The sequence below is a fragment of the Tinamus guttatus genome, unplaced genomic scaffold (assembly GCF_059628265.1).
Source record: "Tinamus guttatus ecotype Peru unplaced genomic scaffold, ASM5962826v1 Tinamus_guttatus_pri_ptg000287l, whole genome shotgun sequence".
Classification (NCBI taxonomy): domain Eukaryota; kingdom Metazoa; phylum Chordata; class Aves; order Tinamiformes; family Tinamidae; genus Tinamus; species Tinamus guttatus.
The window spans coordinates 6,525,741-6,543,511 of NW_028288821.1; the positions used below are offsets into that span (position 1 = coordinate 6,525,741).

The 17,771-nt window shown below is 34.7% G+C and overlaps 1 protein-coding gene and 1 long non-coding RNA gene across 2 annotated transcripts in view; one reads left to right on the forward strand and one right to left on the reverse strand.

Moving 5' to 3' along the window:
• Positions 1 to 15,904, forward strand: part of SMARCA1 (SNF2 related chromatin remodeling ATPase 1) — a 29,925-nt gene extending 14,021 nt beyond the window's left edge. Inside the window, exons 14-24 of the mRNA XM_088527568.1 lie at positions 322 to 454; positions 1,360 to 1,508; positions 2,203 to 2,322; positions 3,127 to 3,237; positions 3,419 to 3,532; positions 7,876 to 7,998; positions 9,512 to 9,644; positions 10,517 to 10,635; positions 10,847 to 11,059; positions 14,653 to 14,763; positions 15,448 to 15,904. Of these exons, the coding sequence (XP_088383694.1) occupies positions 322 to 454; positions 1,360 to 1,508; positions 2,203 to 2,322; positions 3,127 to 3,237; positions 3,419 to 3,532; positions 7,876 to 7,998; positions 9,512 to 9,644; positions 10,517 to 10,635; positions 10,847 to 11,059; positions 14,653 to 14,763; positions 15,448 to 15,519 (1,398 nt within the window). The 3' untranslated portion in view covers positions 15,520 to 15,904. The remainder of the gene's footprint in view (positions 1 to 321; positions 455 to 1,359; positions 1,509 to 2,202; positions 2,323 to 3,126; positions 3,238 to 3,418; positions 3,533 to 7,875; positions 7,999 to 9,511; positions 9,645 to 10,516; positions 10,636 to 10,846; positions 11,060 to 14,652; positions 14,764 to 15,447) is intronic.
• LOC148594196 (uncharacterized) overlaps positions 1 to 17,771 on the reverse strand; it is a 343,130-nt gene that overhangs the window by 625 nt on the left and 324,734 nt on the right. The window contains exon 2 of the long non-coding RNA XR_015913548.1: positions 2,459 to 2,477. This is a non-coding gene — a long non-coding RNA (uncharacterized LOC148594196). The remainder of the gene's footprint in view (positions 1 to 2,458; positions 2,478 to 17,771) is intronic.

Consider the following 17,771-nt stretch of genomic DNA (forward strand, 5'->3'; position numbering starts at 1 on the left):
CTCCATGTGTATGTACACACACACCATGTATGTACGTTGTTACTGCACTTCCCAGTTGCAATGTAGACAAGCCTTTGGTTATCTTCATTTAGAGTGAGGTAGATGTATGTCCATAAAATAACCTAAATTTAAAACATTAATCTGTCCATGTATAAGTATATATAACTATGCTGATTTTAACTTTTTTTGTGCACTGTCAAATAAGCAAGGAAGCAAGAAACCTATGCTAGTTTCAGTCTGATTTTTCTGCTACATAGCAATTTAACTGTCTATTGCCTATGAGTTTTTATTACTGAATACTCATTAATTTATGTTTGTTAGGATCGTGCGCATCGTATTGGTCAAAAGAAACCAGTACGGGTGTTTCGACTAATCACTGATAATACTGTTGAAGAGAGGATTGTAGAAAGAGCTGAAATAAAACTGAGACTGGACTCTATAGTTATACAACAAGGTATCAACTGCTATATATGTTTGTCTGGAACAGAATTTGGTTCAGTCCCGTAGAGCATGCGTTAATTAACTGCAGGAGCACAGTATGAGACAGTGCAGGCCTTGTTTATAATAGCAGTACTCTAAATTTATCTGAAGAGTATCACATGTAAATTATTCACCTGTTCAAATTAAATTTCCTTTGAAGGAAGAGTTAGTTTTTGTAAATTTAGACTATGGACATAGGCTCATGTTAAGAATGTAAATGAGGAAGATAAATTACTGCTAAATAGGTACCAACTGATTTATGTGCTGTGTTTACAAAAATAGTAGTAGTAGGTACCAGGGTAGTTAAAAACAGTTATTTAGATGTGATTCTTACTGTATGCAATTTAATGAACATGGAAGCCCTTTGAAGTTAATTTATCAAAAGCTAAGATTATCAGGCTGAAGACTGTGAAGGTTGTGAGCTGTATGACAGTTTTCAAAGGGGCGGGTCGATGAAAGGGCCGTGGTCAGAATGCTCTGTGAAGAGAGGAGATAGCATGAGCAAAATGTTGAGGGGAAAAAATGAGAATTTTGAACAAAGTGGAAGTATTCAGAGATTTCATTTGAAATCAGCAAAGCAGGGCTTCATTTTGAACGAGGAGCTTATTGCTTTGATTTATCTGAAAGTGAAACAGAATCTGTGTTTTGGCTTGACTTAAAGTTAACCCACCCCATTTTCTCCCCTCAAAGATCCCATATCTCCACTGTATCTGTTTATGTTCAGCGCAAGTGAAATTCAGATTTTTCTCTATGTGGTTCTGTTTTGTGTTTTTTTTTTCTTTCTTCCTTTGCCAGTGAACTGAAAATAAAATCCGCTATTTGCATGGCCCTATTGGAATTTTTATTTTATAGTTTTCAACATATTTCTTCCAATTTTAGGAAGGCTCATCGACCAACAATCTAACAAACTGGCAAAGGATGAAATGTTGCAAATGATCCGTCATGGAGCCACACACGTCTTTGCTTCAAAAGACAGTGAGTTGACAGAAGAAGATATAACTACTATTTTGGAAAGAGGTGAAAAGAAGGTGAGAACAGTTTTGTGTGGGATTTGAAATATACTTCAAATATACATATGAAATATATGTTAAGAAAGAAATAGAGGGCAGGAATAATTAAATTGATAATTTTGTAAATCTATTTGCTTACATCCAACTGTTCTTTTACAGTTGGTAAATATTTTAAAGGTTGTGAAAGCTTAAGGAGTAAAAAAAAAAAAAAAAAAAAGAATTGTAATGATTTTCAGTTGTTCAGACTGTGGGGAAATATGGGCACATTATCCTCAGTGCGGCTTATTTCATGGGATAGGCTTTTAGAAAGATGTAAATTTTATGCCAGCAGTTTTAATAGACAAACACCTCTATGGAACTTTAATAGAGAATAGGTAGCTCTGTGGAAAAATGATCTGCCCTTTCAGCTCTGAAGAGTTGGACATAAATTTCAGTTAAATTTAAAAGTTAAATCATATAGATGTACAGGGTATATGTTAAATCTTATAGGACTACCTCTCAGCATAATAAAATTGCTTTAATGGAAAGTCTTAAGAGTCAGGTTGTTCAGGGTTAAAAAGTGCTATGGGCTTCTTTCCTGGTTAACAGAAAATGTTAACTGGAAGATTAACATGGAAGAGAGGGAGAATATTTTAATAAACAAAAGAAAGCTGTTTTTCCAGGAAATGATGAGCATCTTATGTGATTCTAAAAGTAACTTTCTGTATTCTAGACAGCTGAAATGAACGAACGATTGCAAAAAATGGGGGAGAGCTCCTTAAGAAATTTCACTATGGACACAGAGATGAGCTTATATAACTTTGAAGGTGAAGATTATAGAGAAAAACAAAAGGTAATTTTTCTCACCAAGTCAGGCCTTAAAGACTGGTTTAGAGGCTCAAAGACCATCGTTACACTGAAGAAGTAGAAAGCCAGTGGCTTTCGAAGCTTTTGTTTGTTAATTGCAGTACATCCTGCAAAGCAATTACCTTGTGATTAGTTTGTTCTCTGTACAGCTGTCTGTTGCCCCATATCTATTTCATAAATATTTTCAATCCAAATTTCCTAGCAATTTCGAAGAAACATTTAAAGAAACGAAATATTTAATGAGAATAAAGTATATGTATATATACATAACTGTGTGTGTTTCTTTTCTTGAAAATAATTTATTAAAACAAGCCAGATTAATACAGCATGGTCTTGAAGCGTACTTTAGTAAGTTTAAGATGAAGTCACTGCTGTCTAATGGATTTTGTTTTTTTTGTTAACGCAGTAGTGCTGTATAAGTTATTCATCATGATTTCTGGAGAAGTAATTCTTTCACTGTAGCAAGTTACAGAATTCAGAGGCATTTCCCATGCCCTTCAGTGGGATTTAGGTAGACACGATAACTGCCTCACTAAGATGTCTAAAATCTAGAGAATACAGTGTGGGGGCACCCATGACACTGCAAGGTCACAGTCCTCACTTGCTGCTGTACTATTGTGTGTTTGCATACATGTAGTAATCTGCCTTTCTAGCTTATTTTTGAGTTTTGTTGTACTATTCATGTTGGTGAGTGGAGCAGTAGATTGGCAATGAAAATAGACCCTTCTGTTGAAGTGTTTCATCAGTCAATAGTTGCTGTTATTTTAATGTATTTTACTTCTATGTTTAGCTGAGCATGATGGAATGGATAGAGCCTCCAAAACGGGAACGCAAAGCTAATTATGCAGTGGATGCTTATTTTAGAGAAGCCCTGCGTGTTAGTGAACCAAAAATTCCCAAGGTAAAAAGCTGGGGACGCTCTTTTCCCCCCATATCTTGTTCTTTTGGTCATTTTCTCTTCCTAATTCCATCCTCTACTTTTACCCTGTACTTCTAATAAAATTAACGTGTCTTGCAGAGCAATATGTTGCCAGTTGTGTAGTTTAACTGCACAGAATTGATATGTCTGTGTATTTTTGAAGGCTCCACGACCTCCCAAACAACCAAATATTCAGGATTTCCAATTTTTTCCACCACGATTATTTGAACTTCTGGAAAAAGAAATTCTGTATTATCGTAAAACCATAGGATATAAGGTAATTTTTTTTTAATTAGTGACATATATTTCACTTCTATATAGATTTACTTTAACCTCAACAGCAGCTATTTCAAAGTAGTAAATTATGTCTGAGTAGTGTATCGTTCTGGTTTTATCTTTTGCATAATGTTTTCCATTTAAATGTAAAATGGCTTAAAAATTATTCCGTGCTGTGTAATTTATATAGATATCTATTTAAAAAGTGATATGAGCAGGGGTGATAAATCAGTATTAACTAATGTAAGATCACCTTCGAAAGTACAATTTTTTTCGGGATAGCTTTCATGTTTCTTGCCCAGAACTTAATACTTAGTTAATACAGGTAATACTGAAGTTGACTTAGTGTTGGTGTGATGGTAAGTAGAGTAACCTCAGTTTCCCATGCATTTTGGATAGCATAAGATGTTTAAAGGTGCGGAGTAGAGTTTTGGTATATTATTGTAATTAAGGAAAGAAGAAAAAAAAATTGACTACTTTTTCTACTTTCGCTGCCCTTCCCCTGCGTAATGTTACTGGGCAGAAGAACAATTTTTTGTTTTGATGTTGACTTTTTTCATTACTAATGCCAGTGTTGGGACTCTTCAGATGGGACTGCTGCTTCCAGACATTGTGTAACTTACTACTACTACCACAAAAACAAATAAAACAGGCCTGGTGCTAAATTACAGTAAAAGGAAATACTTCTATAAACTTAAGTTGGAGAACATAAACTGTTGTAGAAACTGACATACAGGAAATTGTCAGTGGAAAAGAGTAGAATTAATATTAGGAGTGTTTTTTTTTTTTTTGAGAATAAGCAGAAGGTGCTTAAAATCTAGTTAGGAACTGAAAGACTCTGAGAATGGCAGGGTAGATAAGAATGGAAGTATAATTATCTTAGGGAAGGACATGGTTCGGTTAATGCTTCAACAATAGGTATGAAAGATTGCTAATCTTGGCCATATGTGTATGAAATGGGAGGTGGAGGATATGAAGTGGGGATATTAGTTAAATTTAGGTAAAAGAATATTTTGAGAATCTGAATATGTTTGAATCAAGAGGACTGAATGAAATTCATTTAAGCTCTAAACAAAGGAAAGTTCCTGTTGCTGCTGCTCATCATTTTTGAGAACTGAGAAGGTCAGGTAATGTGTTATAAGAAGACAAACTTCTTATAGCTGGTTTATAAGAAAGAAAAGAAAAAAAGAAAGAAAATTGCCAACATGCAGTATATTACTACAGCCCAATATGAACTATCCAAATACATTTAATCCAAAATTCTGCGTTTATTAACTGAAGTGAAAGATCATGGACCATGAATCTCCATTTATCTTGCTACTTGGAGTAATGACTAAAATCACATTTAAAGTAAATGTACTATTTGTGTGTGAACATGCAGAAATTAATAAAATAATTTCTAGGATAATTTCAGTTTCTACTTTGATGCATGTTTAAGGAGAGAGTGATAGAAAATACAGGTAAATTTTTCTATTCTTGGAGCTAGCTATGGCTCCAAATTGAGGCATTTGAAATCATGTGTAAAAATAAAACCACAATCTAGAACAGTTTTTCAAATCACAAGTACAAGAGGAGATGGCCGTGTTACAGCTCTTTTGGTGAGAGTAGTCTTATGCAGTGGTAAGTATAAAAATTTTGGAGATATTATATATTGTTAAGATATTAAGTGGTTACCTATCAAAATAGGGAGGAAAAGTAGGAGGAGCGTTTAAGGAGTGAAAATTCTATGTGGTCGGGAGGAAAACTTTTCATTCTGAAAGAGGCACAGGTATTATCTGCCTGCTAGGACACCGTCAGGTTTAGTACTATCAAAGACTAACATGGGAAAAAAACAAAAAACAAACAAACAAAAAAACAATACCAGCTTTCCAGGTGTACCAGGACGAAGAACTGTATCAGCAGAGGCTTTTTTTTTTCCTGAAAGATGTGTAAATTAATTCAGTTTAGTTTCTATCTATAACATCTTTTTGGCTAAGAGAGTGGGTGTAGTGGTTTTATTTTATTTTATTTTTTTTCCTCACATATTTTGAAGTCTGACTTGGCACAATTTGAAGACTCTGTCTTCTCTCTGGATTTTGAACTGAATTGTAGTTAAATAGAAAGGAGACTTTAGGACTAGAATACATCTTTTTTAGAACATGAGATGATTTACACTATTAAAGTAACGTGAGGCTTCAGAATATATTTAGAGAAGTTGCTGACTACGTTTGGTCACAAATGCATTTGTAGATATAAATTTATAAGTAGGTAAATGTGTCGTAAGTAAAACAAATGTATTTAAAATTGATTTTTGTGTGTGTGACATAAGTGTACTATTAGGTAAACTTCTCTGGTAGTTGATTTGGAATCTTAAAAGACAAATATCCATTTTCAGCTGCAAAATATAATGAACATCTCCCTTTTTATATATTCATAAACAATTGCAAAGTAATTGACCTGTTTAAAAAAAAAAAATAGACTTGAATTCACCTTTCTTGACAGTGTGACTTTGTAGGTGACTGATTTTGTGACCTGGCATGTGGTTACTTCTTTCATTTTGTGTGCCATCATGTTTAATTTGGCACTCCATATTTCTTTGGAAAGACTGTTAAAATTTCAACCAAAAATATGGACTCAAAAGTGCCTTCTTTACACACTACAATAACTTTTGTGATAGTGGTAGTGTTTATAGAGGAGAAAATCGTTTCTTATAGTTTCAGATTTTACTTTTTATTGTTTCAGAATGAAAGTTTAGGAAATAATTTGAATAGCTTGTCTGCATGTCGTGCTTCAATTCTGTTAATGAAGTTCATTAGGCAAATTACCATTCTTTTTATCTAACAGGACTGTTTACTACTGGTAAAAATGATAGATAAATACGTGCTGCTTAGAAAAGGGAGTATAATTTTCCTTTTGAAGGGAGTTTGTTTTTAAGGCAGTCCTCAATTTTAAAAACAATGTGAGGGATTTATAGTCCAAGCTCTACACATGATCGTATTAACGTAAACCACTGGAAACAAGAAAACTTCCTGGCTAGGTCTTAACCTTAGCTATTCCCTTGTGCCTCGTTGCTGCAGACATATGTGTGTCTGCAGCCTCACTGGCGAGTGCTGGTGTTTGCAAGAGGTCCAGATGTGCTTCACAACTGGCACCACTGCCGCAGCCAAGGTGCGACTGAAGTAGCTGCTGGAGGGCTGGGAGGCACCTCTACCTGAGAGGGAGTCTTTGACCCTGTTTCCAAATTGGCTGCGGGGACAGTGGCAGAAGAGAATTTCCATGACCTGTTTGTCCATTTGGAGCGTTACCCTTGCCCTGTTTGCAGGCCTCGGCGCTGTTTGTGCTGGATAGGGAAGGTTTGGGATGCAGCAGCCTCCCACCACTGCCAGGCTCCCAGGCGTCCCGTCTTCTCTGCCGGCATAGTGCGGAATTCTATTCCCAAGCCACTAATACTCAATTGCTGCCAGGACACACAAAATGTTGTTAGATCTGGTTTGCTATACGAAATACCACAGTCTGGCCTTTAAATAGGCAGTGTGCACAACTTTAACTGATAACCTTAGTGCTTCTCATTAGTTATGTCCAATAGATTATAATTGATTTTTTAGAGAGCCTGTCCATGGCTAGTGAAAAGTGTCTGAAATCAGTAAACTATGATAGCTTAAGCTAGGTGAGGATCTGCCCCTCTTAACCTTGGGTTCTTTTGGTGAGTGATAGAAGCTGGATGTTAAGAAAGGGAACGAACATAACATTTGACAAAACCTAACCCTGTTTTTTATGGTGAAAATTTAAGCAGTAAGACTGAATTTGGTAATTGTTGGGAAAATTGCTCTGTTCACAGTAGAAAGAAGGTAGTTTTAACAGTAGTGTTTGCTTTACTACTTAATAGTTTAAAAATGTATTTTACCAGATGTATTCTCTATATGCTTTTCACTTAAGCTTCTTAAAGTGAATGGGAGCCTTTTGTTACTGGTGGATGACACTGAACATTAACACTCCAAAGCTTGTCAGACAAGAGCAAACAAGCTCTTCTGAATAACTTTAGTATTTGATACATTAGGTTTTCTAAAAGAGTAGTTTAAATTTTGCAGCAGTTCTATAGACACTGAGGAAAATGTTCTATAGTATTTTAAATATTTTAAATAGGTTTTGTTTCTTCAGGGTAGTCAAGGTACGAGATGTTTTGTGTTTTGTCTTTTTTTTCTTTTTTGTTTGTTTTATAAAAGCACATACTTGTATGTGTGAACTGTGCCATTTCTATCAGTTTTAACATGTGTTTATAAATTGTTAAGCTTTAAGGAGCTTTACAGTAAGCTTTACAGAAGAGTGTCTCTTTAATAACATTGTTGCACTACTGCTTATCCAAAGGTTCCGAGGAATCCTGACCTCCCAAATGCAGCTCAAGTGCAAAAAGAAGAGCAAAAGAAGATTGATGAATCTATGCCTCTGAATCCTGAAGAAACTGAAGAGAAAGAAAAACTTCTAACACAGGTGAAAAGAGCTGAAGTATATTGGTGTTAGCACTGTGGATTTATATTCCACAGTGCTAAAAACAAAGTGTGTGCAGGAAAGCTATATCGATGTTACAGAAATTACAGGCCATGCCCATGCCAGATGAAATGATTTTTATCTTGTTTTTGCTTTGAGACCTGTCCTGTCCTCAGATGAGTTTCCCTTTCAGTTGGCCCCCACTTCCTTGAATGTCAGCAGCAATTCCAAAGCCAAGACTTGTCTAGTGGATGCACAGTTCAGTGTATGTGCCAGTCAGTGGCATATGCCACTCAAATGTGCATGTGCAAGCATGTATCAACATACTGCATTTGCACAGCCATGTGTCACATGATATTGTCATATCCTTTAATTTTTGTGCCAGTTGCGTTCTTAAGGCATGCTCCTTTGCTGCTGGTTCTGAATCCAGGCCACTGGCTATTTCAGTTTTTTTTCTGAACTGTTATCCTACTGCTTTGGCTTACCAGAAGTTACATAATAAGAGAAAGGTTTTGTTTGTTTGTTTAAATAGCAGACATTTTTTTGATTGAGAAACTTTTCCGGTAAAGGAAAAGCACCTTCTTGCACCTTGAAGAAATTTGCAAGGCCACTGTTTGACTGTTCATCTCTTCTGTTTGTTGATAGAGGGAGAAATACTTAAGCTGGTACCAGTATGCATGTCAGTATTGCTGTTAATGTTTAAAAAGGAATATTTGTATTGTAGAGGTTAGATTTCTTGTAACAATGCCATCTAATTATGGACTGAGTTTATCCAGTTGGAGAACTGACAGACTTCCCTGTAAATATGTTTTTCTGATGAAAGAAACTTGATGCACTACAAACCGCTACTTAGGCATTTGTTTATTCTTGATGTTTTCTCCTTTTTCTGTCCTTTAAACTGCAAAATCTCATTCTTGGATGATGTTTTCACGCATTGCATCTCATTTAACTGTTGTTCACTTTGGAGTTCATTTCTTCTGTACTAACATATTTTATGTTTGACAGTACTATGGTGTTTCCATTTGATTGCGTCTTCTCAGACTAAAGACTTTCTTGAAGAATTTATACTGTCATCCAAGTGTGTGTATTTTGTTCAATGTTTATAAATACTCCAGCTAGCCTTGCATACTTGGACTGCTCTGAAAACTTGTATAGATGCCTGCATTGGTGCTCCTTATACTTCAAAGATTTTATTTTTTCTTGCTTTTGCTGAAGCGTGGCAGTAACTTGTCATTAAGGTTGTTTCTTTGAAGGAATACCACGTCTTTTTTCCTTTTTTTTTTCTGTAAAAGGCCAATACTAATGCATGAGGAATCATGCACAAAAATTACTTTAAAGACTTTTTATGACTCGCTAATAAATCCTGGATAATAGAAGTTTGTAGAAATCCTGAAAGACTGTTACTGTAATTACGTGACACTGTGCAGAAGCATTGCCAATAGGAGGGTAGGATATGTACTTAAGAAACTGTTTTCCCTTCTATGCAGTAGTGATTTTGATCTCTTGTTGCTTACAGGGTTTTACAAACTGGAACAAAAGAGATTTTAACCAGTTTATTAAAGCTAATGAGAAATATGGACGTGATGATATAGACAATATTGCCCGCGAGGTTGAGGGCAAGTCACCTGAAGAGGTCATTGAGTATTCAGGTTTGTGGATATTGCTTTTAGAAGACTTAGTTCCGTTGGAAAGGTTAAATATGCAACATATGCATCTGTCGTCAATTGTCTTTCTCTTAATGAAAATTTAGAACATGGCATAGTTAGTTAATGTTTGGTGCCACAGTCTTTTGGAATCATGAAGTTGCTTTAAAGTGGCAACATACTTTATGCTATAAGTACTGGCTTGTAGCTTACATGTTGTATCCTTGTCTTTGGTATTTCTACAATACTTATATTTGTAATTTGCTCTGAATTCTTCTTGTTTCATCCTTAGATTTAATTTTATTAAGCTACTTAAATTTTTACATTGCAGTACCTTTTACATTGGTGTGCCTTAAAAAGGAGCAGCTGCACTAGAGTTCGCTGCAATTTGTTGATTTTATTTTGGATTCTCTGAAAAAATGTCACCCAAGAACAATTATTGTTGCCAATTATTAATTTTTAGAATTAGTGCCTTTTGACCTCAGAGATAGCTAGCAAAAACTGAAATATGAGTGTTTTGTGAGGCATGGTTTGTTTAATGCTACTGCTGAGCTACTGGTTTTAATTTATTTTGCCATTATTAAGACAAACCATCATTAAAATTGTTTTTTTTTTTTTCCAGATTGTATTTGACACTAAGTTAATTATGTTGAACTTAAAATTTGTTGTTACTAAACTTCTACTTCTAGGTAACTTTTGGTTGAATTGAATGAACATTGAATAAAAGTTTAGGCAAGTTTGTTTTTTAGCTACTGGAGTAAACCAGAGAGCATTAGCGAATCTTCAAAACTACAAACTGCATTTTTCTTTTGACAAAGAGTGCTTTAACAGTAAAGGAAAAAGCTTTCATTTTGCAAGTTGTGTTTTAATTTTTTTAGCTGTTTTCTGGGAACGTTGCAATGAACTGCAGGACATTGAGAGGATTATGGCTCAAATTGAACGAGGAGAAGCAAGAATTCAGCGGAGGATCAGTATCAAGAAAGCGCTTGATGCCAAAGTAATCATTTCAATTTTTTGTCAATTTTGTAGCTCACTTCTTTCTGTGCTTATAGTTACGGTTGGATCTATCTTCCAAAGCCTGTCAGAAAGGGAACAGTTGGGTGGGAGTGTTACCTTTTTATAGAGGTGCCATATTTCAGTAATGTACATGTAGTAAATCCTTGATGTAATGTTGGATGTCTGATAGTCTATTCTTGTTTTGCATTCAGATTGCAAGGTATAAAGCCCCTTTTCATCAGCTGCGTATTCAGTATGGAACAAACAAAGGCAAAAATTACACAGAAGAGGAAGACAGATTTTTGATATGCATGTTACACAAGATGGGCTTTGACAAAGAAAATGTGTACGAGGAACTAAGGCAGTGTGTGCGCAATGCACCTCAGTTCAGATTTGACTGGTTTATCAAATCTAGAACTGCAATGGTAGGTATTAGTCATGTGGGGCTAAATCCATGTATGATGTATGATGTCTCATTTTAATCACCAGTATCTAAAATTTGGGTGTTTGCCAAGTCGTGCAGCCTAGTGGAACTTAGGAAGGAAATTCTGAACAAAAAAAATTTGGTCCTCATTTTCATTTGCTAATTTTTACTAGACTAAGCTTTTTCTTTAGTACAGCAAACAACATAATACTGCTAAAACATACAAATCAGAAAGTCTGCTAAGTTCTTCAGCTCCCATGCTACTCAAAAGAATTAATGTAGATTCACTATCCTTACAAATATGCTTTTGTTTTTATTTCCAATTAAAAATTTGGCTAATGAATGTATTTTAACGTATGACTGTTTTTCAAAATTATTTAACAATTTTCAACAGTGAAGATCTCTGAAACATGCACATGGAGGGAAGAGTAGCTTTGGTACTTAAATTTTAAAAACATAAGGAAATCTACAGAGACTCTTATAGAAGTTGATCATTGCAGCAATTGGTTTAAAATGCACTTTTTAATTGTGAATAAGGTTTGTCATATGCAAAGGGTTTATGTTTTTTTTTTTCTGGAACATTTGTTCACATTTAAAAAATATAATAAAAGATTGATAGAGCAACTAGATCAATATTCTGCACTTGAGCTGTATTTTTCCATCTCTTCCTGGAGAGCAGAACCATTGTATTTGAATTTAGACATTAAGTGAGAAGTGTCGATACTATCAGAAACTTTAGCAAATAGTAAGATGTGTAGGTACCAACTTGAGAATAAGAGACTCTTTTGATGACTCTGTTAGCTCAGTGCTGGAATCTCTGCTCAGATCTCCCTTCCTTCAGTTCTCTCTTTTTTTTTTTTTTTTTGTCCGAATAAAACCTAGACATCTGTGCACCTTGTATTAGAACAAACACATAGGCATGCACACACATATGCATGTTTACATGGATATATTTATATGGGGTGGGGGGGGGAAAAACACTTAGCTTGTTGGAATACATGAAATGAATTCTTTTCACTCACTTGAAATGAGTGTGAGCTGGAACAGCTTTTTTTTCTCTTTTGAATACAAAATGCTCTTGAGGATAGTCAATAGCAAAAAGAATAAAGCACTTTGTTCTGTATGCAACTGTCCTAGATTTTCCTTATTGCCATATAAGCAAATTGCAAGTTAACTGCTGTATTGAGGACATGTAACTTACATGTTATTTTGTATACAAACCTGTTTTTTTTTTTTTTTAATAACTTAGTCCAGTAGCTGCAGGAACATTGTGTATTATTCTTCATTCCCTTGTTCATTCACCAACATAAGGATTTGTTTATAAAACGTTCCGAGATGTGCATGTTTGTACAAAGAATAGATAAGACATAAAATATTTAGAATGTTTATTTGTACAGGTGGGAATATTTTCTTTTCCAAGTGTTACTTAAGATTATGCTACTTCATACTCTAGCAATTGAAGTATTTCTGAATAGTTCAGCAGTTACCTTCAATAAGAGTTACAGGTTTTGCTTACCAAAATGTCTGTTTTTGAAGAAATACTGGATTATAAAACTATGAGAGCACACTCCAGTATTTAATCTGACTAAGTTACTTCTAAACTGTGGAGGAATTCTTTTAAGTAAATCGTGAAAATGGATACTAAAAAATAAACACGCATCAGTATTTAACATTAGATTGTATACGTAGATCAGAATTTTTCTTTTGTTACTATCTGAATCTTGCAAATCCTTCAATGTTCAGTAAAAAAGTAGTAGTATGAAAATACAAAGAGAACATAGATAATGGATAAAGTAATCTTTTATTTCCAGAATGCATTAGATATTGTTTTAAAATGTCATAACATGATTAGATAGATTTAAATGTCAATAATGCATTGCATATTCTATGCAATTGTATGCATATTCCATACATAAAAGTATCCTGACATTTGTGGAAGTATTAATTCCTACGTGAGTCCATTTTGCTTTAGCTTTATAATATCTTTTCTGGAGAAACTTGCTAAAAAATTGTTTGATACCAAGAATAATTAAGGCAATATAAATATAAATGCTTATAAAGGAACAAATAATATGTTTAGTGAAAGTGGAAAAAAGAGCTTTCTTGGAACACTTGGATCACATGCAATTTCCAGTTACTATTATTTGCATTCAAACTTGTATCAAGCAACATAGAAAGATACTTGTTATCAAGCTCTTACAGAAAGCTGTATTTTGGTAACCACTAGATGTCTCTTGAACTCCATGCAAATAGCTAATTTATCTTCCATCTTGTTTCTGTTTTTTCTCCTTTTGGAAAACAAAAAGTAGGATTTATTTCTTTATTCAAAAAACAGATTGTTTACTCAAAAATATAAATTGTTAAAGAGATTGAGTGCCTAAAATTGTGTGTGTGTATATTTATTTAATGGACAGTGAAATTTAAGTGCTTGAGTTTAGCCATTACCATTCTTTTATTTCTGTTCATGTAGGTGGAATGCATAATAGCATGGCAGTATTGAATTGTATATTGGTTTTCTGAAGTCACAGTTTACACATTCTCTTTACCTTTCTGCAAGCCCTACCCCGGTTTAGAAGAAATGATTCCTTTGTATATACAAGAATGTGCTCTGTCCGCCCAGCTTCACACTGAGTATTTCTTTCACTCTCCAGTCAGCTTCTCTGCCTTCAGTCATGCAGAAGGTGATGGTTCAGTGCTCCCATCTTATTTATTGCAGTGGTACTCTTTATAGCTAGGAAGTGGGGAGCAAAATACATCTTATCTCTTTCCATCCCAGAGAGAGAAGTATCAGGCTACACTGAAGGAGAAGTCAGATCTAAAGGTACAAGGTGTTTCAAACTCCCAAGTGTATTTTTATAGCACTAAAATGAGATGGATTAGTCCATATTGAAGTTTTGGTAGTTGAAGACAGAATTTATCATTTAGATTTTTGTTCTCTATGATAGTGGGTATAGCAGAAAACAAAATGCATGTTAGGTTATAGCAGAAAACAAAATGCATGTCCACTGTTTCTGGGATCCTCCTGAGAAAATTGGTGTTTTTTATGAGTTCTCTGACCACAGCATCTTGTGCTGGAGTAGTAACCTATCTGGATAGTCTGGGGGTGAACCTTTGCATTTTACTGTAATACATATGTGTTCATGTAAATAATTTTCTCAAGGAAATAAGGTGGTCTTCCTTAGTGTGTCAGGCTGAAGGTTCTTTGCTGTCTCCTCTCTAATTGTCTTGAATTTAACATAAACCAATATTAGAAAAGATCTAGTTTATTGTTATTATAGAACAGGTTGTCATTACTCTTTACCTACACTTCCTGAGTCCTTCAGTGTGACACAGTCCTGAAAATGCCTTGTCAGGAAGTTGAAGGATTTCAGTGAAGGTTGTATTTTTCTCCAATTAGAGAAATTGTTAAAATAAGGTGTTTTTAAATATTATGGTGTACAGTAACTAAGCTAATCATATTAGTACAGAATGTTGAACACTTCAGGGAGGAAAAAAGGGATTTTGAAATCCAAGAGTTTTAAATGTATTCATATAAATAAGAAAGTACGTATGCTTTATTCTTTGCTAGAGAATTTGATTACTTCTATTTTTTAGGAATTTCAGAGACGCTGCAATACGCTCATATCATTAATTGAAAAAGAAAACATGGAAATTGAGGAAAAGGAAAGAGCTGAGAAGAAGAAGAGAGGAGCGAAAGTTCCAGCAGTACGTTTTAACAGCACTTACTGACCTTTCAGTGGGGCAGAGTCCAATTATATTTTCTTTTCAAAAATAAGAAATAAGAAAATTTTAGCCACAGATTGTTTTAGTATAAGCCATTAGTTGAGAGATAAAATTGAAATGGATGGCTTGTAGGTAGGAATTCCTGATTTTGCAGGATTTTAGGGTCTGCTTGTTTATTAGAGAAGAGAGATTTTCATGTAAATAGCATTGAGAGACTCTGCTTAAGAAAACATATGGATTGCACTTTTTCTGCCAGGATATTTCTGTGGTGCGCTGGGTGTCTTTGATCTCAGATTACTGTTCTTCCACTATGTAGTAGTCACTGGAGGAAGAAGTAAGTCCTCCTTTCTGTAATTAATTTTCCTCTTTAGAACAGCAGTAAACAAAACAAGGTGCTGGTCTTTTCACTCAATTAATGGTGTATGGGACCTGTGGTATTAAAACCATATAACACAGGACTTGAAAGTGAAGGGTACCAGAACTGACTCTTTTAGTTAGGATTTTTATTTGTCCTTTCCTTACATATTACAAAGCTGAATTGAAATATATAATATTAGGGTCACTTACTTTCATTTTGATTGGTTAGTTACGTATTTCAGAACTTGAATATGTTGTATAATACCACCATTTGATTGAGTTTATATGTGATTTTTTTTTTTTTTTTAGTCACAGAAGAGAAAAGCAGATTTGGCCACTGAGAGCTCTGGAAAAAAAGATGCTAAGAAAGTGAAGTCATGAACCTGAAAACTGAATGCTAGATATAAATACTGCCACTTCTCTCCATCTACAAGTATTAATTGCCAACTGCTTTGTATTCATGGTACTCTCCCCCAAGTCCCAAGGTTTAATTTTGCAAGTTTTGTATATTTTAAAATGGCTTTCTTTACCTAAAATGTGTAGCTTTGTATTTTATGCATTCCAGTATTTTTGTGTACTGTATTTTGTGAATTTCATGTCTTCAGCAAAATTCACTCAGTCCATGTTTTTTTTTTTTGAAGCTTGTGCTGAGGTTTTAGCTTTTGTATGTTTTATATGCTGCTGCTTTGAAAGAAAATCTAGATTCTCTAGCTTTATTATTGTTGTTTCATACTTTAAATTTATATGGCTGTGGGAAAATAAATTGGATTAAAATTATTTGAAGAGAAAAATACTTCACCTTTTGTTTTCCCTCTCCCTCTGCATTTTCTGCATAGCTTTGCTTTAGGGTGTTTTAAGGTTTGTATAATTGTGCCTTCATCATGGATCAGATTTCTCTTCAGAAGAGTTTGGAGATAGGATGAGAGGAGCATGACAGAATAAAAAAATCTAATTAGACTGACATCCTTGTTTGCTGTCAGATGTAAATTGACATTTTTTTTCAAAAATATTCAGAGGAAAGCCAGCAAATACTTAACCATACTTTTTTTTTATTGGCATATATGCTTAAAGACAGGGTGAGGTGCTTTGCTAAATGACTTCTAGAAGAAATCACTTTGGGGATTTTTTTAATATTAAAAGGCATAATTAATTGATGTTTAATAAACGTAATAAGCTAAAGTACCCCCCTAACAGCTTTTTTGGTGTTTTTTGTTTTTAAAGTAACCAAGTAATTCATCTGCTGGTTAGCAAGCTACTCAGCTGTGCTGCCTTGTGCTAAAAGATCTTGGTTGCTTAAATTCTCTGCTATCTTTTTGCTTTTACCTTTGATTCAACTCGTCAGTCAGAAGCAATGGGGATATGTTATGGAGTGCTCCTTTTTAGTATTTCTATTTTGACGAGCGGATGAAAGTGTTGGATGTATCTTATTTTGACTTTGCAGGAGTGGCCTTACATTAAGCGGTTTGTAGTTTCTGGTCACCTTGGAGTCTCTGCCTTTCCCAGATCAGTGGAACAGTGACTGTGGCATCTAATGTTTTCCTTTAATCTTCTGCCTCTGATCTGGTGCTTAGCATGGACCTTGCTGCAGCGAGCCCTGCCCTCGTAGCGTCGCGGCTCGATTCACGCAGCGCGCTTGTCCATGGCATCGCCTTGAAGACATGAGCGCTGCTCCTCGTGCAGCCTGCTTCCTTCCTCAGTGTTTGGGATGATAAAACACTTCGTATTTCATGCTTGGCACTGCCTACCTGCTGCATTTTTTTGTAATATTTGTAAGAAGAGCTTTGGAAAACTCTTAAGCTTTAGGACAGAGTTCTCTCCATGTGCTTTTGTGGCAATTTTAATATATTGAAATGTCTTCTATGTTTTATTGGGTTAATTAAGCTTAATGATGAATAATTTCCAGCATTTCTTGGTGGTCTGAGTTTGAGGTTTGGGGCAAAATGTGTGAGTATTTGTTTTAAGCTTTTTCTAAGATAACTAATTTGATATTTGTATTTCAGAGTGAAGCTTTCATTTGAAAACCAAGTTACTAATTACTTGTACTCGGATTTTTATTTGCAATACTTCTAGTTTAAAAATAATTTTCATCTAGAGCGCTGAGGCTATTAGATGTAATGATTAGGGACAGCTTTCAGATGAAGGTTAGTGATGGCTATCAATATATACTTTTAAATAACTGTGTAACCCAGAGGGATATGTGTGCTCAAAAAAAAGTAGGATGTCTTTTCAAATAGTGTATTTGATATTAGAGTGGTTGACATCCTCTTTTATCCTTGAGGGAAGGAGATCTAGTGTAATTATGCAGGCTGGAAAAGGCTACATAGCGACACACAGATAATCACAAATCCTGGCGCGCTGCTTTTAACAGAGAGCAAAAGATGCCTTATTTACTTTTGCTTTTCAACTCCCATGTCATTCAATAACTTTATAACCTGAACTTATGAAACAGGTAGAAAGAGGGAAATAAAGACTTGAAGAGCCAAGTGTATTTGTGTTGAATTACATGGCTACATCTAGGTCTTATTCCATTGCTCCTATTTAGCATAATTGGGTGAATATTTTAATGCTTTTAGTCTCAGAATAATTGTGCTTTTTTCTGTTTTATTGCAAATTAGCTGTTTGATTTGCATGTT